A 25533-nucleotide genomic window follows, 5' to 3' on the forward strand; every position below is an offset into this window, starting at 1 on the left:
AGATTCAGACACCAAACGTTGGATTCTTTTTTTTCTGCAGGACATTGAATTTCTCAGCATATTCTTTCCCTGTTTGGATAAAAGAGAACCATAATAAAAAGTTGGTCCCAGCAGCATTCACACTGCAAGAGTTTTCTACAACATTTCAGATGCTGATTGATTTTTGTTGTAGTAACTCTGTGGCTGTGAAGGACCTAAAGCGGCTGTTGGTGAGCCCATCACACTGACTGATCACAGGTTGGTGACTCAATAACCAGCAAGTAAAATGCCAGCTCAGCGGCAGGTGGCGTCTTACCTGCACCTGCGTGAGCAGGTGAAGTTGTGAAGATTTTTTCACAACTAAACATTTCGTTCATTATGTTTGAAAACCACATGGTGTAAAGCTGGCTTTAATGTTAGCCTTTTATTTCATTGTTTATGGGGTTGTGCGAGGTACATACAAGTAGTAAGTGTCTTACCTGCAGTGGATTGCTAGAAGTACAGCCCTTTGGGCATTCAAAGGTAAAAGTTGAACTAAAGGCTATTACAAGTTTGGGAATTTTTCTAAAATACTAGAAATCTTTCACAATTTAGTACCTATTCCAGCCAACTATTTCCTTTTGCATCAAACGGTCGGTTAATTTCTCTATTCTCTCTGCTTAACAGAGTCCATATAGCTAAGACTTATGTTCCAGTGTTTAATCTGAGAGGAAACTGAAGTACCCAGTAAAAATTAAGTTCATTATAGCTCAGTTCAACATGACTGCATTTATCACTCGTTTGTTTTCTCTGAAGGGTTCCTTTTGTTTGGGTTTGACATCAAAGAAAAATGAAACACTGAGAGTGAATTTCAAAACTAGCAGGTTAAAAATCCACTACACCATGTTTCCTTTAACCTCTCAGAGTTTATTCATTGGTTTCAGTTGTAGATGGCACTAAATACATACGTAAAGCAATGCTTGTTGTGGCTAGACTAAGGTCTTTGCTTAGTTGACATTGAAGAGAAGAATCTACCTCAACTAAAAGACCCATAACAGGCGTATTAAAGCTAATTTGGAGATAATGGATATTTTAATATTTTATGCTTTTTCTGTGCAATTTGGAGCAATCAAGTAGTTTTGAGTGTTGATTGTACATTTTCAGGAACTGAAAATATGAGAGACGGTTACTCGCGAATCAACATCTTTATAGGAAGTCTCCTTTTCTAAGGTTTGCAAAATGTCGGAGGAAATACGAGAGGTAGAGAGAAGGAAATAAAATGGTGGAGAATAAAGACTGAAATGCTTGAGGTAGTAAGTGTGAGGTAAGACTGAAAATAAGAAAAAGATTATTAGAAGAAATTCATTCTGGGATTTTTACCTTAAAGAGACAAAAGCAAAAAGAAAAAAGCAGAACACAACAAACACAAATGAAGAACAGCTGAGTTAGAGGGTGGCTGAACAGAAACACAGAAGGAAACAAATACAGGAAGTTAATAGAACACAGTGGCCAAGGAAGGATAGATCCCCAGAATAAAACAAGAAGGGTAAACAGAACTTTAACCCAATAACACAGAAAATAACGTAACGAAAAGTTAATGGAATACAAAAAACAAGAAAGGCAACAATGAGCATAAACTACTAAAGACTACAAGACATGCAAAAACTAACTAGATGTTATAGGATGAACTGTAAATAAGACTAAATAATGCACAAAAAAAAACTATAACCAAAGAGAAACAGGCCCTCAGCATCACAGTCCTCTACTGTACCTAACCGTGGACACCAGGTGCATTTCCACATATTCATCCATTGTTTCAGACCAAAGCCAGATGGAGCGTTTATGCTGAAAAGCTCTGCCTTCATCTGACCAATGTTGGGAGTATGATTATTGATTGAATAATCTTGATCAATAATTATAATTACAAATCATAATCTGACAAAATCAATTTCTTAACCATAAATCCTCATTTAACCATAAATCCTCATTTACGAATCGAGACCAGAGAGGTTTCTGGTGTTGTAATTGTGGCTCAACGCCTCTGACAATTACAACCGTTAAATACTCCGTAATAATTAATAACTATTGCCGGAGATGTCACTGTTTAATCGACCGTTTCTGTCGAAACGTGTGGAACTTGAACCTTATTTTGACTGACACATCACTTTTTGCACACAATGAAACACCAAACGCTCTCTCTTTATCTATGTGAATATTTATTAATTTTCACCTACTCAACATGCAAAATTCTACAGACACAGGGGTAAACACATCTAAATAAGCAAAATCAACAAATGGTAGTGGGTATGTATGGAGTCAACCAGCAGTTTATGGCACAACAGAGGAAAGGAGAGGATATGAAAAAGGGGTGTGGTGATGACTGGTGGGGGGTTGGAGCGCAGCTTAGAGTGTCTTTTATGATCTTCTGATCATAAAACTTCCCCCTTTACTCCTGAAACAAATGATTGATAACTTTTGGCGGCAAGTTAGCACAGTGAGATTGAAGACAAAGGTAAAATGGAGAATTTTACCTTGAGGTCGTTTTAACAGTCCAGTTTTGCAACGCACCCGCGTTCAGATAGTAAACACAGACAGCTCTGGGGAACACGGCGGATCCCCATATTACATAACACATCAAAGTTTCAACAAGCAAGGTTACATGCACATATTATTCAGAACGCATGAGATCCTAACCAGCGATTCTGATCGCTTCTACAACCTCTGACCCTGCCCAGGCCTTCTAATAAAGAAATTTAAAAAAGAAATGGGTTTTACTTGTGTCGTCTTCTTTCTGAGCGAGGGAATTCGAGGGAGGAAACGTGGGGTTGAGTTAATTGTGCGTCCACAATTAACTTCAGGGGAACGGTCAGTCTTTGTCCTTCGGTCTTCTTGACAAAAAGGAAAAATATGATCTGACCATCAAAGTCGACTTGAAAATGAAACACGGTAGCGGTTCGTCTCTCCGAAGCTCCGTGTCTCCAGTTACGTGTTAACTCACGTCTTCGATCGGCAAAAGTGAAATCTCTGGCCTTCTTCGTCCACAGACTTCAGTTATGAATAGTTTGTTGTCCAACGAGAGAGAATGAATGAAACTCTTCACAGAGTTCTTCTCTTAAAGTGGCGCTCTTCAATCACCAGATCATTTCCAGCAGAAGGCGGCTTTTCATACATGAGCGCCTCCTATATAGCATCCTGTGACGTCAGACTGGGGACGCCCAGTCATATCAGTCGCAATGCTCGATGGGATATGTAGGAGCGGGCTGTCCTGGGTACAAAATGGCTGATGCCATTGGAGGGGCACAGTGACGTCCAACATCGTGCAGATAATCCAATACTCAGCAAACAAGTGGTCCAACACCAAAGTACACAATTCTGGTCCCAAAGTCCCAACTGAGCTTAACAAGCCCCACATGTTTATGTTCCCAATGGTAGGACAGAAAAGGCTTTTTTCAGGCATGCCTTTTAAACTACCAGTTGAACAAGCTGAAGGCCAGAGTGACAGGTAAAGTTACATACATCACTCAGGTAAATCAAACAACAGGCTTTACATAACATAGAACAAAATATAGAATGAATAAAACAGCAAAAGAACAAATATTGATGTACATAAGTCAAGAGTATATATTGCAAAGATCAGAGAGTAGGAAACAGCTGCATGCTTCTGTAAAAAATCTCTTTAAAGTAAAGCCTAAAATGAACCGGTCCAATAACTTTCCAGTTGTTTCACCACGACTCTTCATCTGATCAGTTATGTTTGTTCTACATTTAAATGAGCAGTGAGGCAAATGAAGACATCTAAGTCTCACTCCTTGTACAATTATTGACAAGTTCAGGTGAAATTATTAGATTAAAGAGACTTAACCTGAATGCATTTCACTCGAAGAGCAAATATGTAACAAGGATTATGTTGTAAATCAGAACAGATTAATTTCCACCTCTGATTGCAGTTTAAATCCTGTTTGATCTTTGTGTTTGCATCCAGACTTACAGCAGTTCAATGTTTTCATACATAAAAAATAATATTCATAGCTTTCATTTTTATTCTTTATTATTTATTTCAGTTATAGCAGCAGCTGCATGCCAGGTACGGGAGCAGAGTGCTTAGTGAAGGTAAATCATGTAGCATATTGCACTGCACATGCCATATATTCTGCAAGAAAAATTATCAGCCATCTTGAAAAGGGTTCTGCTGGACATTTCTACTTGTTCAAAGGGAGCTGTTTCTGTCTACTGTCACTTTGTACTTTCTTAGAATGGGAACCTGCATCAAAGTAGAAATTCGGTGCAATGCTGATTTTCTTATCTAGCCTTTCCACTGGAAACCACACCAAGGATGTTCTTTGTAGGATATAGGATAGGTCTTCTAGGATTTTTTCAGAACACTGTCTGCTCTCCAATACACGACAGAACATAAGAGTTCCCTGAGTGGTTACCGTGTGTACAATTAAGCAGCAACTTAAGCAGCAAGACTGTCAGCAGAGATGTGGTCAGTACTGCTGGCATAGTAGCACCATGGCTGCCTTCAGTGTAACCACAAATAAGTAGTTTATTTCCAATATACATACAACACATTATATAATAACACAAAATGGTATTTATGTTTTTCCTTCATATGTAGGAAGTCAAACAGCAGCACCTCACATCTCTTGATGACCAAGCAGCAGTGGGAGTTGACTAAGAAATCAAGATAACTGCTCAGCAATAACTTTTTGTCCACCAGCCTGCATTCAGTCTCCATGGTAACCAGTTGTTGTACTGGCCAGTTGGTGGTGGTAGGCTGCACTACTTCCATTACTGCATTGGGATTTAGGTCAGACATTTACCACAGCATCAGGATATCCATCAGCAGACCCGTTGCTTTGTCACCTGCACAAAAGGATGCTAGCTTTAAGCTCACCAGTACGACAAGCTCAATCCAGCAAAGCCACAAAGATCATTCTAATCAGTAACTTACGTGCAGGTCTACATGCTGTGTGTGCACGTCCAGCTATAAATTGTCCATCCTGTTATTCAAGGGATGAATATTAGCAAGAGAAAGCAGAGATGACATTGTTTCCCATAGGTCAGCTCTAGGCCGCTAGCAGAGCAGCTAACGGCTGTGCTGCTCAGCCTACATCTCCAAACACACCATATTCTCGACCTATTCAGCCATCTGAGCCGTCCCACAGCAGCCAGGCAGCCATGCAGCCTCTTCTCCTCAACAGGTCTTCTACCATCTTCCATACCTTGTTGAATGTGTTAATGTAATTAGTTACAAAACCTAAAGAAGACATAAAAACAGCATTTAAAATATTTCTTTCTTGTCTTCCTGTCATGAGCAAATATTGTTTCAGATGAAGAGGCAACGTTTTAAACTGGTTTTTTAGCATTAGCTTATGTTGTTGTATGGTTAGCATTACTAAAACAGCAGTTTCTGTATGTATTACTTAGTAAATGTAGTTCCTTACCATAACTATGACATTTCTAAATGGCTGCCAGCATTTCCAAATCCAACTTCCTTCATGACAGATAAAACAGAGAAACTCATCTGCTAAAGTATTGCTCTCTCTCACTCTCTCACAGCCTGAAAGAACTGCAATCATGTCTTGACATGCTGTAGAAAATTCTTTTTAAATAATTTCTTACAACTTTTGAGGGTTAACTGGCTTTATTTGAAATGCCCCACTGATAAAGATATTTAAAAAATATATATATTTGTTCTTTGTCAATAACAACTCCCACACTGAGTAGTGCTGTTGTCAGTGTGACCTGTTAGCTCTTAGGAATAGTGCCTTCACTGATTAGAAAATGATTGGGTTTTTGCGTTCTCTACTGACAGGTAACAGTTTGGACGCATCAAGCTAAGGATCCTCTGATTCTGGTCACCAGCCTGATTTCTCTGTGCAACTCTTGTTAAAATTTGGCTTTGTTTTAAGGTGAGAGTAGGACACTACCTGTAGAATGACTTGTACTTTAATAAAACAGAAACAATACAGCAACCAAAGAAAGCTAGACTTGAAAGGTCTGCCACAGCACAAAGTGTTCTGTTCTTATTTAGTTTTAACAAATCTTAATTTCTCTGTTGGCCTGTTCTCTTGTTGTTCCCTCTAAATCTCTCCTCCCTCTCATCTGTTGCTTTCTTATTTCACAGGCAGCGGTTGCCAGGGTAACTGACATTAATTCATACAGCCATCGATTCACAGCTCTGCTTATTACTGTTTACCTCTGCAGGCCCCTGTGTACTTGTGCATCCAAAGCTTAACTGCAGCACATCCTCTATGCATGTGTGTTGCACGTATGCTTTTAACTTTTTTCAACTTTTATTAGCGTCCATCTTTGTTATCACGTATGGGGAAAAGGATTTTTTTCTACTTGCATACAAGCTTAGGCAACTGGTGTTGGGACAAGGTTTAACATGTGCATTCTTTGTTCCTATTTGATTGTTTCAACAAGAAGAAAACTGGAAAAGGTGAGACATGAAAACAGGGTATAATCAGAACTAATCAGCACTAATTCTGTAAGTCCACTCTGTATAACAGCATGGTAGGTTATTTTTCAGTTATCTGCCCATAAAGTCCCATCTTCTGTATTTCTTCCCTCTTCTCTCTGCACACGTTAGCACACACACACACACACACTCCTGACTTCATTATCTGCGCTCTGCAATCGGGATGTCAGCTGCAGCAACCATGGTAACAAGTAGCGAGAAGAAGACTGTTGAGATTCATAGCCACTTCACACCAACGCAGCATCATTAATGTCATTTAACTCACCCCTTGGTGACACTTTCTATCTACCCGTCTGTTTTCCAGAGTTGCTCCCCTCATCTCCCCCCTTCCTCCTCCTCCTATGTTTCACTTTTCTCTCACCCATCTGTGTCACGCTGTCTCCCTCTGAGTCAGGCTTTTACACCAGGCTTTGCCAATGACTCACAATACCTGGATACTTCCTAACTTGTGTGTGTTTTTGTGCATTAGTGCATGCCTAGCCTGATCCTGCAGCCTCATTACAACACACATGCAAGCAGTGGAGTCACCATGGGGGTTAATTAGTGACACTTCTACATTTATTTTAGTTGGTGCACAAATAATGGTACAGATTCTTTGCAGCTCAATGCCTCCGCTGCAATGCAGTGGTGTGGTCCAAGGATGCTCCACTCTAGAAATGGAGAAGTTGCCATTTAGAAAAGGATACAGATTTTTTCCCCCCAAGTATTTCATGCAGCTTTCCTGCTGAGCTCCTGAAGTTTTCTGACATAAAATTACCCCAGAGTAATCAAATTCCATCAGAATGCATCTTGAACATGTGTGGTCTGAAAACCTTTTACTGAATTATATGACTTGCACAGTATGACTTGCTTTCTGACCATTTCTGAGCAAAATCAAGAAACCAAACTCACCAACATATAAATAACCTGTTGGTTAAGTTTAAAGTCACATAATGAATGTTTTCAAAAAGTACAACGAAGGCGTCTCTGTTGAAAAAGGCAGCAAATGCTGACGATTTAACAAGAACATATGGATATGTTTGATAAACGGAGTAATAGTGCCATCTGCTGGTCTCAAGGAGGAAACTCAGCATTGATTTGAGGCAGAAGTCATTTCAAGATATTTCTTTCAGCCAGTAGAAAGAGCACATTACAGATAAATGTAGAGTTGAAAAAAATGGCTACATGAAAAAAAAAAAGAAAAACTGTTGAAATAATATCCCCTTATTTTTGGTTATATTTTGTACATGCAAATTTTATAAGTCCAGTAGAGGGCACTCTCGTGCAACTGTGGATCTGCCAGGGAGGATGAAGTTTCCAGTTCTGAGCATGCGCAGCTCAGAATAAACGAGCTCTGGCCCGGACACGCTAATCGCTGCCTCCTCTCTGATTTACAGGTACGATAAAAGGCAACTTTCATAAGCCCAAAAATGGATTTCAATGCAATAAAAATATGTTGAGATTATTACTGCAGTATTTTAAGTGATTGATGATACGAGTAATTTCAACATATAGTTAGCTTTAGCCAGTGTTCCGAAGATGGCATGTTTTCTGTTAGAGCCCAAACTGATTTTTGGATGTATCTAATTGACATAATCAGTCATCGCTGTTGTGTCTGGATTTAAACATTGTTAAAATGTTCATCTGTCAGTCATTTTTTTGTGTGAGAATTTCTCATAAGTGTATTTTTTGTGTGTGTGGCGTTCATAACGTTCATAATCACCAATTGTGATTAGATGCAATGCTTTTGTCCGTTTTGTTATTTTAATTTAAGATCCGATTCTCTTTTGTAAGTAATTTTGTGTTTATTATCATATTTTATTTATTTTCTGTTTAAGAGAAGAAAAAAAAAAGGTGACTGGATCCCTTTTATTCATTTGTGCCAATTTTATTTTTCTTTCTTTGTAAGTACATTGTTGATTGTATTTATGTATGAATTGTATTTTTTTCTTAAAAATGCGCAGTTCAGAATAAACGAGCTCTGGCCCGGACAACACGCTGTCTCCTCTCTGATTCAGAGTATTAGCTGCACACTGCTCTTCAGCCTGGGTGGCGCTTGCTGCTGGCCCAGGTTCCCCTAGATCTGGTACCGGTACCATAAATGTAAAAAAATATGTTTCAAACATCAACTGAAAAAAATCATGGAATCTGTTGAGATTGCATTCAACAGATGCATCTTTGTTTTAATTATATCCTGCCAACAAAAAAATCAAAGCTTTTAGGTAACAAAGACCTTTAAATTTTGAAGCACTTCTGGGTCGTATTCCCACAGTGAAGCCATTTTAATGCTCCCGGTTTACTGACTTCATATTCATAAGGCTTCTTTGCTTTTTAGTAATAAGATTTCTGTAGAAAAAGAAAAAAAAATAACTGATCGTATAGATAAAGTGAGAAAAACTGAACAAAGGAAGAAAACAAACAAAACAAGTTTAAAAAGAAATTCTCACTCCATCTTACATTTTTTTTTTTTTGCTTGTTTGTTTACGAAGACAACACAGCAGAAAAATATATAGAAGAAACGATAAGCATTTGGCACTAGACAAGGAAAAGTACGTTTATTTGTATAGCATCATTCATGTGTAAGGTTAGTGCTTTTCAGTAAAAGCAGAGGTAAAGAAAATAATGATAACATCGAGGCATGTATTTCCAGAAAAATGAAAAAATATAAGCATCACATATAAATCATAACATTTTCAGTTGGGGTTCAAATGAGCTACCAGCTTCTGCACATCTCTAAAATTGTGCATCATCACCGCAAAGGTATTAAGAGATGTAATACTCCATAATCTGAGCTAGGTGGAGCATGAAGCTATTAAATAAAAGTGGCCTGAGGATGGAGGCCTGAGGTACCCCACATGTGATCTTTGTTTGCTCCGATTCATATTTGCCAAAAAGAAACTAAGTAGTCTTGGTCTGGAGCAATCTGGCACAGTACCAGACCATCTCACCAACTTTTCAAATCTATCAATTAATTTGTTATGATCGATGCCAAACTTGACTGGAAAGCAGTAAATTACATTTTTAAATCAAAAATGATAAAAAAAATTATTTGATGAGCTGCTTTTTAATGATCATTGCCAAAATGTTATGTTAGGAATATAGAAATATTTTCTATTTTAATATTTATTATGTGCAATATTTGAGGTGCAACACAACAAACAAGATTTAAAAAGAGGTGAAGCCACAAACTGCTTGCCTCACCTTCTGAGTTTTTGTTTTTTGTGAAATAAATCCATGCAGGAGTTCAGGATGGACAGGTGGTGAGGGGTCTGTTCAGCATGTCAACAATAGTCAACAGAGGTGGAGATTCTTAGTGGTGTTATTAATAAAACCAGCTAAACTTAGAAAACAAAATCTGCTGCTATATTTACACCGGTTGAAACATTAAAAATATACGTTGCTGCTGGCATTGTGTAAGCCAAATTACAGAAGCAGTAATAGCTTCATGTCTTTTTCTGTTAATGTGGTTGGAACAGCTTGAATTACTGCAAATTAGTTAGGAAATCTGGACAATTAAAACATAGCTAAGGGAAGGCCCTTAAGACATCCATTATTTTAACTTTGTAATGAGACCCAGAGTTTTTCTTTCTTTCATTCTGCTGCATGAGTACAGAGACGGAACAGCACAGTGATAAGGACAACTTGTTTCACAGGAACCGTTCGCCTGCTACAGTTCCTCATGAATAAATGAACACATGATAACTCGATTAAGCTCTATTTATATGGTGCAGATCAAAAGTCAGTTACGTACAGTAGTTCGATTGTAGTTAAAAATGCACCTATGTTCAGTCGATACCTGCAGTTGTGGAAAAAATGCACCTATTGAAACCTGGCCAACGGCTTTGAGTCACTGAAAACACAAGTCTTCTTTTAATTGTTTTCCCAGCAATCCTTTCTGCAGGATAGAAAACAACTAAAAGAGGGTTTGTTTGCCACCCATTTTCTATACCTGCTTTTTCCAAACAGGGTCGTGGAGAGGCACCAGCTTCACTACAGGGCAACATAAGGACACACAACTATGTGCACACCCATTCACACCTAAGAGAGACCAGTTAACCTAGCAGTTATGTTTTTGGACTGTGGGAGGAAGCCAGAGAGAACGTGCAAACTCCATGCAGAAAGACCCCATGCTGGGAGTTGAACCCTTGACCTTCTTGCTGCAAAGCAACTCAGCTACAAGCTCCACCAACCTGCAGTCCTCTATGAAAAATGATTTGTGCCAAAAATCACATAATGCTCTCTATCTTGAAACATTTTTATGTTGTTTAAATGAAATATTTAAACCGTTTGAATGTCATTGATGCATGGATATTGGTCCTGTACTTGCAAACAGCATATACTTTATGTGCACTCTGATCATTTCCCACTGATGAGTCAAATTTGGCTCTGTTATGGCCTTTTGGTTCACTAATATGTTTCTAAAAGGTTCAATTTTAACAGCATTACAAACTAAACCACTTACTGTGCAATGCATTGTAAAGTGAAGTAGTGGACAATTCCAGCTAGACTTTAATCTTACCTCGTGAAAAGAAAAACAGGCGTAAACTTTACAGATTTGTGTATAAGAAATATTTTATTGCTTATCCCCGTCTGGATTAGCTTGCTGTCTATTTGTTATTCTCTTATTTAGATGGTCTTTTAGAGCTGGACTGAATAAAATAAAACATCTCTTTGCATGAGTTACAGTGTTTTTCTGTTGTTTAATCATCAAACAAATTTACAACCAATGATAATCTGAGTAAATCATTTTTCACCCTGGGCCAGGTTCGTTAGGATGGGGGGGGTAAAGGCTCTTTCATATCACAGCGTGTCACAAACACTGATTTATTTCTAATGCAAACAAGAATCAAAACTAAATCCAAAATCTGAGGTGGATGTTCTTGAATGAGCAAATACCGGAGGAACTGTACAGGTCCTTCTCAAAATATTAGCATATTGTGATAAAGTTCATTATTTTCTATAATGTAATGATGAAAATTTAACATTCATATATTTTAGATTCATTGCACACTAACTGAAATATTTCAGGTCTTTTATTGTCTTAATATGGATGATTTTGGCATACAGCTCATGAAAACCCAAAATTCCTATCTCACAAAATTAGCATATTTCATCCGACCAATAAAAGAAAAGTGTTTTTAATACAAAAAACAGTCAACCTTCAAATAATCATGTACAGTTATGCACTCAATACTTGGTCGGGAATCCTTTTGCAGAAATGACTGCTTCAATGCGGCGTGGCATGGAGGCAATCAGCCTGTGGCACTGCTGAGGTCTTATGGAGGCCCAGGATGCTTCGATAGCGGCATTTAGCTCATCCAGAGTGTTGGGTCTTGAGTCTCTCAACGTTCTCTTCACAATATCCCACAGATTCTCTATGGGGTTCAGGTCAGGAGAGTTGGCAGGCCAATTGAGCACAGTGATACCATGGTCATTAAACCATTTACCAGTGGTTTTGGCACTGTGAGCAGGTGCCAGGTCGTGCTGAAAAATGAAATCTTCATCTCCATAAAGCTTTTCAGCAGATGGAAGCATGAAGTGCTCCAAAATCTCCTGATAGCTAGCTGCATTGACCCTGCCCTTGATAAAACACAGTGGACCAACACCAGCAGCTGACACGGCACCCCAGACCATCACTGACTGCGGGTACTTGACACTGGACTTCTGGCATTTTGGCATTTCCTTCTCCCCAGTCTTCCTCCAGACTCTGGCACCTTGATTTCCGAATGACATGCAGAATTTGCTTTCATCCGAAAAAAGTACTTTGGACCACTGAGCAACAGTCCAGTGCTGCTTCTCTGTAGCCCAGGTCTGGGGAATGCGGCACCTGTAGCCCATTTCCTGCACACGCCTGTGCACGGTGGCTCTGGATGTTTCTACTCCAGACTCAGTCCACTGCTTCCGCAGGTCCCCCAAGGTCTGGAATCGGCCCTTCTCCACAATCTTCCTCAGGGTCCGGTCACCTCTTCTCGTTGTGCAGCTTTTTCTGCCACACTTTTTCCTTCCCACAGACTTCCTACTGAGGTGCCTTGATACAGCACTTTGGGAACAGCCTATTCGTTCAGAAATTTCTTTCTGTGTCTTACCCTCTTGCTTGAGGGTGTCAATAATGGCCTTCTGGACAGCAGTCAGGTCGGCAGTCTTACCCATGATTGGGGTTTGGAGTGATGAACCAGGCTGGGAGTTTTAAAGGCCTCAGGAATCTTTTGCAGGTGTTTAGAGTTAACTCGTTGATTCAGATGATTAGGTTCATAGCTCGTTTAGAGACCCTTTTAATGATATGCTAATTTTGTGAGATAGGAATTTTGGGTTTTCATGAGCTGTATGCCAAAATCATCCGTATTAAGACAATAAAAGACCTGAAATATTTCAGTTAGTGTGCAATGAATCTAAAATATATGAATGTTACATTTTCATCATTACATTATAGAAAATAATGAACTTTATCACAATATGCTAATATTTTGAGAAGGACCAGTACATTCATTAGTTGGCTAAACATGGGCGATCAAAAAGTTGTTTCAACACATGAGCATTGTTTGAACATTGTAATTTACACACATGAAATAATGTCAATTTATTCAAGTTTTTAAAAAAGTAAATATAACTATTCTCAAACATTACTGAAGCACATTTATAGTTTCCTTTATTTAAAGGGACTGGATTATTAGGGGTCTTTTATGCCTTCTCCTGGCGGTTTAGGGAAACTCCATGGTGGGTCCGGTTGATCAATTATATAACTGGAAAATCCGTTTCCAGTTCAAATTTCTTACCTGCTATATGCTTTGTGTGGATGTAATTGTTTTCTTGTGGGTGGGTGCGTGCGTGTGCAGAAAAGAGCAGGTAGGTGTTTGCCATGTATCCGTTTCCCTGCTGGCTTGGAATAAACCTTTTAAACAAATAAACATCTGCAGCCACAGCGGTTCTTCTATAAATTAGAAATAGTTCTGTAGCTTAGTCCAGCAGCTGTAATTGTGCCTTTAGACATTATATGGCATCAATGCAACATCCTTACAAAATGGCCTTAGTTGTATTCGTCTGCAGTATTTAACCAGTATTTTTTTTTTTTTTACCTTTAAATTATGTTTTGCTGTTTACCAAATATAAACATATGCTTGCAATGATGGGAATATTCTACATGAATATGGCCCTTTTTCAACAGGAAAAAATGACAACAGATTTGAAGATTATGGTCAGATTATGGTCAGCACTGCTCGAAGTCCAGAAGATCAGCGTGGTGCAGAAAAAAAAAGTGTTGATGCTGATAAATCCTAAAGAAAACCAACAATAGGGGACATACTGACAAACTGTTTACTATGACTAATGGCATGTGGTTAGCAGTTGTCAAGGCAACTGTTCAGCCATCTGCTGGGGTCTGAGAAAAACAGGAAGCAGAGTGAGAACTGAGAACAGCAACAGAAACTGAAACAGGGCTCTAGACAAACTGAATGATGCGTCTGTGTCAGAGGGCTCAAATGAGGCCCAGCTCTCCACACATATACCTGAACCACACACACACACACACACACACACACTGGTTACTCATGCAGTCATTACAGGTGCTAACTTGTACGGTTCAGCAGCAAACCTTTTTATCCTCAGCTCAGAGTTCCAACCCAGCTTAGGTTCTGGTCAGTTTCTCAACAAAGGATCTGCGACGGGCCGTCCTTTTGTTTTTATCTCAACCGCTACAGATACAAGAGTTCTCCGTGACGCCCAGCAGCTATAAAAACTGGACTCTGATCTTTCCGCCAACACAAGATAAAACCAGTGCCATCTAACCCTATTGTCATAGTCATAAAAAAATCACACTGAACACAGGACAAATATACAAAAACAGACTTTATTTCAGTTGTACATATTGATTCACATGTAGATCTCACAATGAACAGACAGACGGATGGCAAACCCATGACCATTTTATTTAGTATGTTTTCTAGCCAACTACTTACATTGTCCTTTAGAGTGTGCAGCAGAACATAAAGAGGGACAACTCTTTCCTGATAAGAGGTTTCATGGCTCTAAATCCCTAAAAACCAGACACATCTTACATCAGCTTTCACTGCTGACTCCTGGTTGTAATCACATCTCTTTAACAAACACAAAGCACAAAACAAATCTATGGAAAAGTGCACATTTCTGAATCTTTGCAGGATGTCACTGTGAGGCTTCTTTAAGGCAACACCAATTAGCGGACTTTCCAAATGTTTCATTGTTACACCAGATATTTTGATCCTCAGTTTTTTCTTCTTCCTGTTTTCTATGGCAGGAAACACCTCGATGCTTCAGCTCATTGTTTTCTTTTCACGTTTCTGGTTTCGATGATGGCGTCTACACAAGTCAACGTAGCTACAGTGGTCCAAAATAAGAAGATGGCTGTTGGTTAAGTTATTAGTAGAATTTGCTTTAAATATCATTACATACTGCAGGATTCCAGAGCTGTCGCTTCAGACTGAAACAACGCAGCTTCTGTCACTGAGTAATAATAAAAGGCACATGTCTGAAAGATTTGCAGTAAAGCAAGCAAAAAAAAAAAAACAAAAAAAACTTCGATCCAGTGAGAGGCCTTATAGAAAATCCCCATGATGGTTGTGTGAATACAGTGTTACACTCGGGAGAGGTTTGGTTGCCCAGCATTGCAGGTTTCCCAGTGGCTCCACTGTCGTCCTGCTGGAGCTCTGCTTCAGCCTCCTAGCTGCCAGCAACCCTCAACATCTGAGCCCACAGCCTCAGATCAGGGGCCAACCACTCCTGACGACACTAATGTCTTTGTTGGTGCGGCTCAGTCTTCTGTGCAGGACGAAGGGAGATCAAGTTGTTATGGAGCATCTGTGCATTTAAAACGAAGACCCCGGGGATGCTTTCCAAAAATAACAACTAACAAATCCATGTTCATATGGATGTCTTATAAAAAGGCACAACAGTGACTTTCTTAGATGTGCTGAGGTTCTGTCCCATCCTGGAATACTAAAGCAACACATGGCTGAGTGAAACTCTTCACAGCTGGTTGTATCTAGGAGACTGAAGCACAGGCAGCTTGAAGTAGGCATGGGCTGGTTCCCTCATCTTACCGTTTCTAATGTTTAAAGTACGGTTTTATTTTAATAAGATGCCCGAGGAAGTGCCAGAGTAACCGGAGTTTTCTCTGGCTGCATACTCATGCTGGGCTCCACCTTTTGGTGCTGCACACTACCAGTCAGCTGGCTGAAAGGTGACTGTAAATTCTTCCCTCACTTATAAGAAAGAGAAATTCATCTGACAGCTATGCCGTGGACGACAAAGAAGCGCAGATTATGACTCTTCTTAAGGCAAAGCTGATTAAAATAAGTGACTCAGCTGTAAGTCAGCTGAGTCAGGCTCTGACAAATAAACCAGCTAATAACAGCTTGGTCGACGTAAATATAATCCAAAAATGAATTGTCAAAACAGTGGAGACAAACGTATTTATATTCTACTTGTACGGCGCTATAGGGCAGTGGAGGTTGTTTCTAAATGTGCTCAATAAAACAAGAAATAAAACAGCCAGGCAAGAAGCCAGCTAGAAATCATTAAAGGGATTTAATTGCTGTAAGGCCAATAAAGATCTTTCCATTGATTATTGAGATAAGGGATTTTGAAATGCCTTTTTTTTAATAAAATGTGAACAAAAAGAAAAAACGATTTCTATTACATTGTTCTCTTATCTTTTAACAGCAGCCCGTCTCATTTGCAATTAGAAACAAACTTCTTGGTGCTTTGATGACAATAGTTTTGAATCTGAATCTGCCAGAGGAAGAATAATCTCGAGCAGAACTCAGTGTAAAACACACATCATGTTTTTTATTTCCATTATTTTGTTGAAATGTCTCATGGTATTTTTTCTAATGATTTTTAAGAATTTCATCCACCCCATGCCTAGTTTGAAAGCAGCCACACCATCAAAAGGCACATATCTGCAGTAAAGCTTTGCTCCCCATCTCTCTCAGACTCTCTCTCACACACACACACACACACACACACACACACTCACATACCCACAACAGTGCGGTCTGTAAGGTGCTAAAGCAATCAAAAGCCCACGTACAAAAGAACTATGTACAGTGTGGACACCAGGAGACATGATCACATGGATGAGTCCATTAGTCCCCCTGCGTTAGTAATGTTGAGTCCAGTGTCCTGAGGTCTGCAGGCAGACGGATCCACACAACCTGCTCTCCACTGAGGGGCCAGTGATTGAGAATATAAATAGACCTGTGATGATTTATCTGGTGACCTGAACTGATTGGGATGATAACGCCACTGTACAAGAACACATACTGGTTCCATGTGTCCTCAGCAAAGCATTTAACATACCAGTTACACACTAGCGCTTGGCTTGGGTAAAGAACACAACGTTTATGTGACTGGGGACGGTTTAAAAACGCAGCACAACGAAAGAACAGGAGGACATGATTTCAATAAGCTTGTCAAAAATAACGGATTTAATTCAAATAATCTTTGATAAGTCGAGCTAAAAAGACGCCCAGACCCTCGCACTACTAAAAGGCATTTTAAGCCACTTGAGTAGCAGGTAAACGCTGCACCAGTGACACATGGAGGAGGTCAGGATGGTCCTTTTGTCCCTGCCCCACACTGACCCTATAATGCTCACCACTTACTGGACTAGTAAAGCCAGCGGAGCATTAGTCAGTGGAAAAGGAAAACTGGGAGAACTGAAGATCCATACATATGTTAAAGGAAACCAAAGGTTTGGAGGTTTGCCCCCCAGTTTTGAGCTCCACGTCGCCCTGATGGAAAAGCCAAATGTTCTATGTCATTCCTATGCCCTGGAAGCAGTGATACTTCCCCATTTGAGGTCAGGAGGAAGTGACATCAGAGGTTTTCCTAATGACACTTGCGCGCACCTCGTGAGCGTGACTGCCCGGCGTGGACGTGTGAGAGTCTTGGCTGTAGGCCGGTGTCCAGCTGTCGATGTGGTAGCTGATGAGGGGCGTGGGGTCCTTCAGGCTGGTGACCCTGAAGTTGGGCTTGCTGGGGCTGACGAACGTGGCCATGCCGGGAAGGGAACACGCAGGGATCCTGAGAACCGACTGGTATTCCTGCTTCCACGTCAGACCAACAGCCTGTTGGTGAAAACAAGGAAAAGGACAACAGGAAGGTGAGGCTACTGCGTTGACTAAAATATTCATTCATATGAAGATTGTGGCCCATTTGTGATGCAAATAGCTGGGAAACTGTGCCGAGCTGCACAGTAAATATAGACTCTTACAAAAGTATTCATACCCCGTAGTCTTTTTCCACATTTTGTCTGATTACAATCTGAAACAAAATATTTTGGGAGGATTTTATGGGATCGTGCAGAAAAGAAGTGCGTTATTGTAAAGTGTATGGATTTCAATGGGTTTTTTTTTAACAATTACAAGGCATTCCCAGAGCATGACGCTGCTGCTACCATGCTTCACTGTGAGGATAGTGTATTCAGCGTCAAGTTTTCTGCCATACAAAGATAGATTTGCATAAAAAAAGAACACTTTTTTTCCACATGACGTTTTTATTGCTTCCGTTCAACAACGATTATCTTCCTGCCACTTCTCCACAGATGCTAGCTGTCCCACCCCACCTGAGCTACCATGGGTCTTGGCAGCTTCTCTGAACAATGAACACTTTAGCGACCTGTAATTTCAGGCAGACAGCCATGTCTTGGTAGGTTTGAAGCAACTATGATGGTGGACTGATCCATGCTCTGTGTGATATTAAAAGCTTGGGATTTCATTTTGTTTGTTTTGTTCTATCACAGACGACCAAATAAAATGCACTGAAGTTTGTAACAAGACAAAAATGTAGGAAGGTTCGAGGTGTGGGTATACAACTACAGGGAACCGCAACACCGAACCCAAAGGAGCTAAAACGTCCTTGTAGCTGAATTAACGTGTGTGTAAATATTTAACCATCAGATGCTTAGAAAGTAACAGCTGTCTTTGTAAAGTTGGCTAAAAGTGCATTTCGTATTGACTGAAATCCGGGTGAATTCCTGTATTACGGCTCAGTACAGAACAGGCTGTTAACATGTGGTGTGTGCTCTTCATGTTCTATGTGCACACTGTGAAAGGAATGAACTACAAAGGACAAGCAGAGATCAGACTGTTAATGTTTGACAGCAGTGGTTCCTGACAGAGCCCGCCCTTTTCTTACTCTGTTGCAACATTACAGGAAGTAACACACTCACACACCTAACTCACCACGTAATAATAAAACAAAGCTTCAATCTGAAACAATTTGAAGACGTGCCCACTTTCCCAAACTGTCATCACAGCCAAGGCCAAAACCCCAAACTGTAAACACACCTACACACACACATGCACACACGCACGCACGCACGCACGCCCTGTTTGAGCAATAAGGTGGAAGCAGGTAAAAACCTGTTTATCAGAAAACAGGTCCGGCTGCTGATTCATGTGTGTGTGTGTGCGTAAGTGTGTAAAGTGTGAGACCAACCTCTTTGTTGTCTCCTGTGTCGCTCTCCGTGTCGCTGCCTGTGGACGGAGGAGACGCGCAGACGAGCAGTTAGGAAAACTGAGATAAAACCACACGGGCAGGCCTGACATCCTGCAGGACTTGCTGTACAGTGCAATTAGCCACACAGTGCTGTCACACACTGGTGTTAGAGTTAGCCACACAAACAAATACATACGGCAAGGAAAGGTTAAAGTGACAGATCAAGCTGGGCATGAATGACAGGTCAGGGACACTGATGAGATCAACAGCTAGCAGCTAAAGCAAAGGAGCAGTTTTCTCCTCTTACATAAGAATACGTAGAAAACTAAAGAATAAACCATCAAAATGTTCAGATTGGATTGATCTGTTGTTCCATTCATGAAACAGACAAGATCATCTGTTTTCACGCTTACTATTTTTAACCCATCCAGCAGCTCTGCTCTTTAAATAAGCTGACAGAGATTGATGCTAATAGTTCATCAGGTCAGGATCTAAACCACAGAACAGAAACCACTGATCTGAGCCTGGTGATCAGATTTAGAGGGGAGGAAAACAACTCCTTTGTTTGTTTTGAAACCACTATGATGTAAAAGAGGTTACCTATGTGGTCAGAAGCCTATAGGTGCATTATCTAAGCTTTCTGCTGAAGGAGGCCCTTGTGTGTGACGTCTCACCGCAGCACGAAGATACAGGAGAGATCTGCAGCGGGTACGAGTGGGAGGAGCTAACGGTCTGCTCCTCGTTCTCAGTGGTCACTTCGATTGTCTGGCACACGTCTGGCAGCTGCTCGCACTGGATCACATGGTCCGAGGCTGAGCTGTGGATCGCTTCAGTTTGCACAAACATGCTTCCTAATTAGACACTGAGCTTGAATGCAAGGAAGAATCCACATTTATATAAAAGGAAATCCAATCAACTGTGATGTGTGGCGACAAAAGACATCACAGGCGCCGTACCTGATCCACTGTTGGTCACTGTAAGCTCCAGCTCCTCTTCTTTAAGCATCACCTGCTTGGAGCAGTCAAGAGTTACTGCGTAGGCTTCGGAAAGAGTTGTGTTTGGAGACAGAGAAGCTCCCTGAAAAGCAAAGGAAGAAGGAGAGGTTGGCTTTAGTTAAATATATACCTCCAGTGTTTGTGAGTTAAGCTGTGAGAGAAAGGCTGTACACACAGATCACTGCATCATGTGGATCGTTTAACTGAAATCAAGAGCATCTCTGTCAGGATGTGGACTTTCAGCATTAAAGCTGCTTCTTCTTTACTTGGGCGTTCAGCTAATAGGTGAAAATACGACGCAGACAGTCATTTGTTTCAGTAAAACGTTGGAGATTTCCTCACAGCCAATAGGAACCACTTAGAGTTGCACACTGTCATCTTAAAGGGGTTTTTTGTAAGTAACTTTTTTGTAGGTAAATATTTAAGGTGTCTTGGAAAAATATTCGTTTGCCATCAAGATTTTCCTATTTTGTAACATTACTCCCACAATATTTCATTGGAACTTTATGTGATACAAAAACACAAAGTAGTGCAAAATTATCATGGGAAATTAGAAATGTTTTTGCAACATTGTTTTAAAACTAAAGTATGAAAAGTGTGTTGTGGATTTTTATTCAGCCCCTCTGAGTCAACACTTTGTAGAACCAGCTTTGGCAGCAGGTCAACTGGCTGCATGTTAATGGTCCACCTGCTGGAAGAGGAACCTTTACCCCAGTCTCAAGTTTTTTGCAACCTTCAACACGTTCTCTTCCAGGATTATCCTCCATTTAGCCTTGCATGGTACTTGTAAAGCTTCTCTGATTTATGCTCTCACTTCCAGCCTGTCAGCTGAGGTAAACACGTTCCTTTTTTCAGATGAAGAGAGCTCTGTGAGATGTTCGAAGCTTGAGATATTCTCTAACCTAAGCCTGCTTTAAACTTCTCCTCAGCTTTCTCCCTGACCTGTGAGCTGGCCTCCTTGGTCTCCATGATGCTGGTTGTTCTCTAATGTTCTCTAACAAACCTCTGGGGCCTTCATAGAACATTAATTGAGTGACACAAAGGGCTCTATTTACAAATTAGGTCAATGCTGAGGGTTAGTTGCTGCACTTGATTTTTTTTTTTTTTTTTTTGCAGTATCAGAATAAAGGGGGCTGAATGCAAATGCAGGCCACACTTTTCAGATTTTTATTTGTTAAATAAAAATATGCTTTTTTCAATTCAGCTTTACATTTATGCACTACTAAACGTTGTAGTGAAAAACGATGAAAACAAAGTCAGTGGGCTGCAAATATTTTGCAAGAACCTGCAGCTCCCGTCCTGCTGGAGGCAGATAAAGGCTGTAATAGTCTCCAACTGTAACCATGAGCATGGCAACCTTCCAGATACCTCCACACGGTTCTTACAGCCGTCTCTTTATTGAGCGATGAAGACATAAACAGAAATGACCAAGCAAACATGAAGGTATTCTATCACCTTTGCTAAATAGGAACAATTTCTCCATCTCCGTTTCTGAATGGAAAGAAGACAAATAAATTCTACAAACTCCATTTTCTGTGTCCCTTATTCCACTCAACATCTCTTGACTGAACTTGTCCAAAAGCTTGATTTCTACACCTTTGCTAGAAGTTGCAATAACAGAGCAGTCATGCCACTGAACACAGCAGTGGATCCCTCCCACTGCGTCCCAGCCTCTAATCTGATCCAGCATGGAGAATTCTACATCATGTGGGAACAGGAAGGAGAACTGATGGTTCAAGTCAGCTGTTTCTTTACCCCTCTGCTTTCCTACTACACTCTAAGTGCTCTAGAAGTGTTTTTCTATGTCCTAGCAGGAACTACAAGATGTTTGCCAGTAAAGTATTTTGGCAATGACTAAAATGCTACCAAACTGGCCGTAAAGGCCAGATTTTATCAAGCGCAGGTTCAGGTTTACAGGGAGGTGAATGGTGAGAAACTAGGAATAACTCACCCCACCCCGATCATGACATGCCAACAAGAAAACATCGTCTCCATTATCCCAGAGTTGTGCGGTTCAAGGTTTTTACCTACCTCTTTAGTTCCCTTTGACTTTCCTTCCTTATCTGCCTTCTTCTTTCCTAAAAGGACACACCAATGGAAAGGGCGAGCTTTTAGGAGACATGCCACTGCAACCTCTGAGGTATTTTCAACAAAATCCAGAGTTTAGAAGAAAATAGAAAAAAAACTAACATCTGCAGGTCTCACCTTTCTTCAAGCTTCTCTCTGTGGACGAGAGCATCTTATAAACTCTGAACGCATTAGTTCCTTTTTTGATGCTTTTATCCTTCACCTCCTCGATGTCAGGCAGGCTGTTCATGGCACAGCGGAAATTAGCCTTCCAAGTCTTTGGATCGGGCCGGTCCACACCAGGCTGGTATTTACCTGCGGACAGAGATCGGGAAAAATAAGTCGCACTGACCAGACCTAGTCGTAATGCATTAGTATATTTGTTAAATTAGCAGAGTAAGGCATATCCTGTTTAGCTCACTGTAAGGTTTGAACGAGCATTAAGCTTTTGGGAAGTAGTCAAACCTGAAAAGGGGAGGGAAGATGAGAAATGGATAACAACCTGTGGGTTTTCAGTCAGTAGCTATAGCCTTACAGCTAATACTTATTGTAGTAATGCTCAATTAGAGTGCTTTGAAAAAGTTTTCATATCTCTTGAACTTTTTCATATGCATGTTAAAAAAAAAAAAAGCTCGATGCATTTTAGTGGGATTTTATGTGACAGAATAACACAAAATTGTGCATAATTGTAAGGTGGAAGAAAAAGAATACAAATAAAAATCTGAAAAGTGTGGTGTGCATGTGTATGCAGCCCCTCTGATTTAATAACGTGTAATTGCATGATAATGCCACCATATTTCATTGTCGGCATAAAGTGCTTTAAGGTGATGCGGTGTCAGTTTTCCATAACACAAATGCACTATTAGTCTGTCCCACCATCTCATTAACATACAATGATGTTTGGAGTTGTATTGTGACAAAATGTGAAAAGTTTAAGGGCTGTGAATACTTTTGCGAGGCATTGTACGGTCATCTTTCATTGAAAAAGAATGTGAAGAGCACCTTTCTTATTTAAGGTATTTTAATGTAAAAAAAATGTAGGTTTTCCATCGTTCAAAATATAAAGTCTGGAAGCAAAGATCATTTTCGAAAATCCGGTTTTCCTTCCTTGCTTATCCAGACCCAGAAGGCACTGAAAGGTAAAGTCAACACTTTTTAAGACAGAGTAAGAAACCCTGAGATAAAGTTAATAAATAGATTCTGTGTTGGTTTTATTTTCTTCAGTCAGTAGAAACAGCAACACCTCCATTTAAATGTACCCACAATTGTTTTAATATCTAAAACTTTCAGCAACCAGAGGACCAATTCTGAGCTGATCGGCTGTTGCTTGTGTTTTTCTCTCCTAACTCTAGAGTTGCTTAGATTTATGACAGGGAATTAGTGCGGCCTTGTTCAGGCATAGGACTGAAACCCCCAGGAAAGGAGAAGAAGTGAGAGCGTGCTCCAGCTGAAATCCATGTAGTAGCTACCAGTGTGTATGGCCCATCTCATGAAGAGCGGAGCGTCTTTCTCCAGGTCCCAGCCGTGACGCGCAGCATGCATCCAAGGGATCTGGAAGATTCTCTTTTCCTAAAAACAATGCAGATGTTTAGCATCTTACGGCACTGCATAAATCAACGTAAGAGCAGCGACTTACTTTGTTCACCCATTTCAGGCCTGGGATCTGACAAGAATTGATCTGTTCCTCCAGCCACGGCCGCATCCTCATTCTTTCCACAGGCATTGTGACCTGTGAGAGGACAGGTGCAGACACAAACGTTCAGACAGCTCTACCTGACTGCTGTCCAGATCTTAATATTCTTCTCAAATAATTCAGTGATCAAGCAAACCATGATTGTTACTGAGGGTGCGCCAGTCAATCGGACAGAGATCATAATCAGCAGCAGCCCTCCCCAACCCCACATCAATAAAGGTTAGAGACACATGCTTTAACGCACAACACAGCATTTTTTTTTCATCTTCTTAAGCGTCATAATCCTTAGAATTACTTTAAAAAAAATTAAATATATCGGAAATAGTCACAATCAGAAATGTCCGCTCAGATCTTAAAGAAAATCACTCATCAATATTGACCAGAAAAAGCATGATCAGTGCAGATCTAGTTATTTATTGCATTGCCACAATTTGGCACATGGCTGTATAAGTATATTCTTCTGCCTAATTTAGTTTGTAAAGGAGTTTAATCAGGTTCAGTTGTTTGTTTAAGAGAATCTGATCCTACAACATCAAAAACAACCCTGGAACAAATACAAGAGGAAGACAACAATTACGGCACACTTCCTTAAAAAACAGGAGCAAATTTTCCCCCAGCCTGAAGCTCACGCTGGTTCCTGACATGATCAAAGTCCAGCAGGCCTGACCGTCTCTGCTGCTCACCAATGTGGCAGGACAACCCGGTGCTGTTACCCTGGTCCTTACTGAACAAATACTTCAAATGATTGTGCATCAGTTTTATGCCTGACCAGATCTGTCAGAAAAAGTCACTTGTAAAAACTCTCAGATGCTTTAGTAACATTTTAACTGTGCTAAAGTGACCTTTGTTCAACTGGCTTTAAAACACCGCTGAAGTATACAATCCTATTCTCTCTCCATGCAATGTGTGAAACACAGGAATACTGTGAAAATGTGATCGGTTCTCAGTAACCCGGCGCTCTCATTTGTAACGTTAATATTATTCCTAAATCATTTAATTTCTCGCGGCTTATACAGTAACAAAAACAACCAAGTCAGGATAAAGTGACAGCAAAACAAGGTGTACATTGTTACAAACGTCTGATGTTAAAAGCGCTAACTCCGTTCGGTAATGGACACGTTTATTTGAGGATAGTTGAATCTAGCAGCGGAGGTCAGGTCAAAAGTTTACCGCGGTCTGTTTGTCTGCTGCCTGCCAGCGAGCTGACCCCAAAGCGACGAAGCCAAAAGTGAAAATAAATCCAACACCTCGACAACGAACGAACAGTAAAAAACTACAGGGGTACTTTCACTTACAGAGCGAGCTAAGGAGCTGTCATGTCGTCCTGTAGGAAGTCGCTGTGTGTGTGTGTGTGTGTGTGTGTGGACGCAGCCCAACAGCTTTTGATATGCGGAAATGAAAACTGTTACCTTCTCAGCTTTGGACGGCCTGTGGCTCCTCAGCGCCGCTGTCGGAGTTTAACACGTTTAATCCGAGGTGGACAAGTAGTAGCTGGAGGGCTTCAAAACGCAAAAAAAAACCGATTGTGTCGGTGGTTTATTTCTGTTTCTGCATTCAGACCGAAAGCAAAACAACGACTGCTTCGGGAAGTCAGGGCGCGTGCTGGAAATCCCCCTGCAAGCTCTCGCGCTCTCGCTTCGGCTCGGAGTCGCGGAAGATGCATACGAAGAGGGCTCACTCCGACCTATATTTTTGTTGTTCTTGTTGTTGTCGCGCAAGTTGAAAAATATCCTTACGAGAAGACTTGTACTCTGTTTAAAGCTTTCTCTGGCAACTTATTGACATGTTTTGAGGTTAACTTATTAAAAAAAATACTGATACAGGAAACTGCATATTTATTTGAACTACTCCAGCTATCACAAAATACATAGACGATCTTT

At 40.4% G+C, this 25533-nt stretch overlaps 1 protein-coding gene and 1 long non-coding RNA gene across 4 annotated transcripts; one reads left to right on the forward strand and one right to left on the reverse strand.

Moving 5' to 3' along the window:
- The first annotated feature begins 9022 nt into the window (after positions 1-9022).
- Positions 9023-14962, forward strand: LOC124860406. Its single transcript, XR_007036338.1, has 2 exons — positions 9023-11336; positions 12903-14962. It is a non-coding gene; the product is annotated as an uncharacterized LOC124860406 (long non-coding RNA).
- irf2 (interferon regulatory factor 2) lies at positions 14249-25282 on the reverse strand. Of its 3 annotated transcripts, none has more exons than XM_047353718.1 (9): positions 25063-25282; positions 23597-23689; positions 23430-23529; positions 22099-22275; positions 21925-21971; positions 19855-19975; positions 19573-19725; positions 18899-18936; positions 14249-17526 (listed from the first exon to the last, which is right to left on the reverse strand). In XM_047353718.1, the coding sequence occupies exons 2-9, from the start codon at positions 23681-23683 to the stop codon at positions 17260-17262; spliced, it is 990 nt and encodes a 329-aa protein (XP_047209674.1). In that variant the 5' UTR covers positions 23684-23689; positions 25063-25282; the 3' UTR covers positions 14249-17259. The 3 variants fall into 3 exon arrangements, with proteins under 3 accessions (XP_047209674.1, XP_047209675.1, XP_047209676.1); XM_047353719.1 differs by lacking the exon at positions 25063-25282 and adding an exon at positions 24949-25010; XM_047353720.1 differs by lacking the exon at positions 25063-25282 and adding an exon at positions 24824-24936.
- Between the last annotated feature and the right edge of the window lie 251 nt (positions 25283-25533).

The sequence above is a fragment of the Girardinichthys multiradiatus genome, chromosome 23, assembly GCF_021462225.1.
Source record: "Girardinichthys multiradiatus isolate DD_20200921_A chromosome 23, DD_fGirMul_XY1, whole genome shotgun sequence".
Taxonomy (NCBI): Eukaryota; Metazoa; Chordata; class Actinopteri; order Cyprinodontiformes; family Goodeidae; genus Girardinichthys; species Girardinichthys multiradiatus.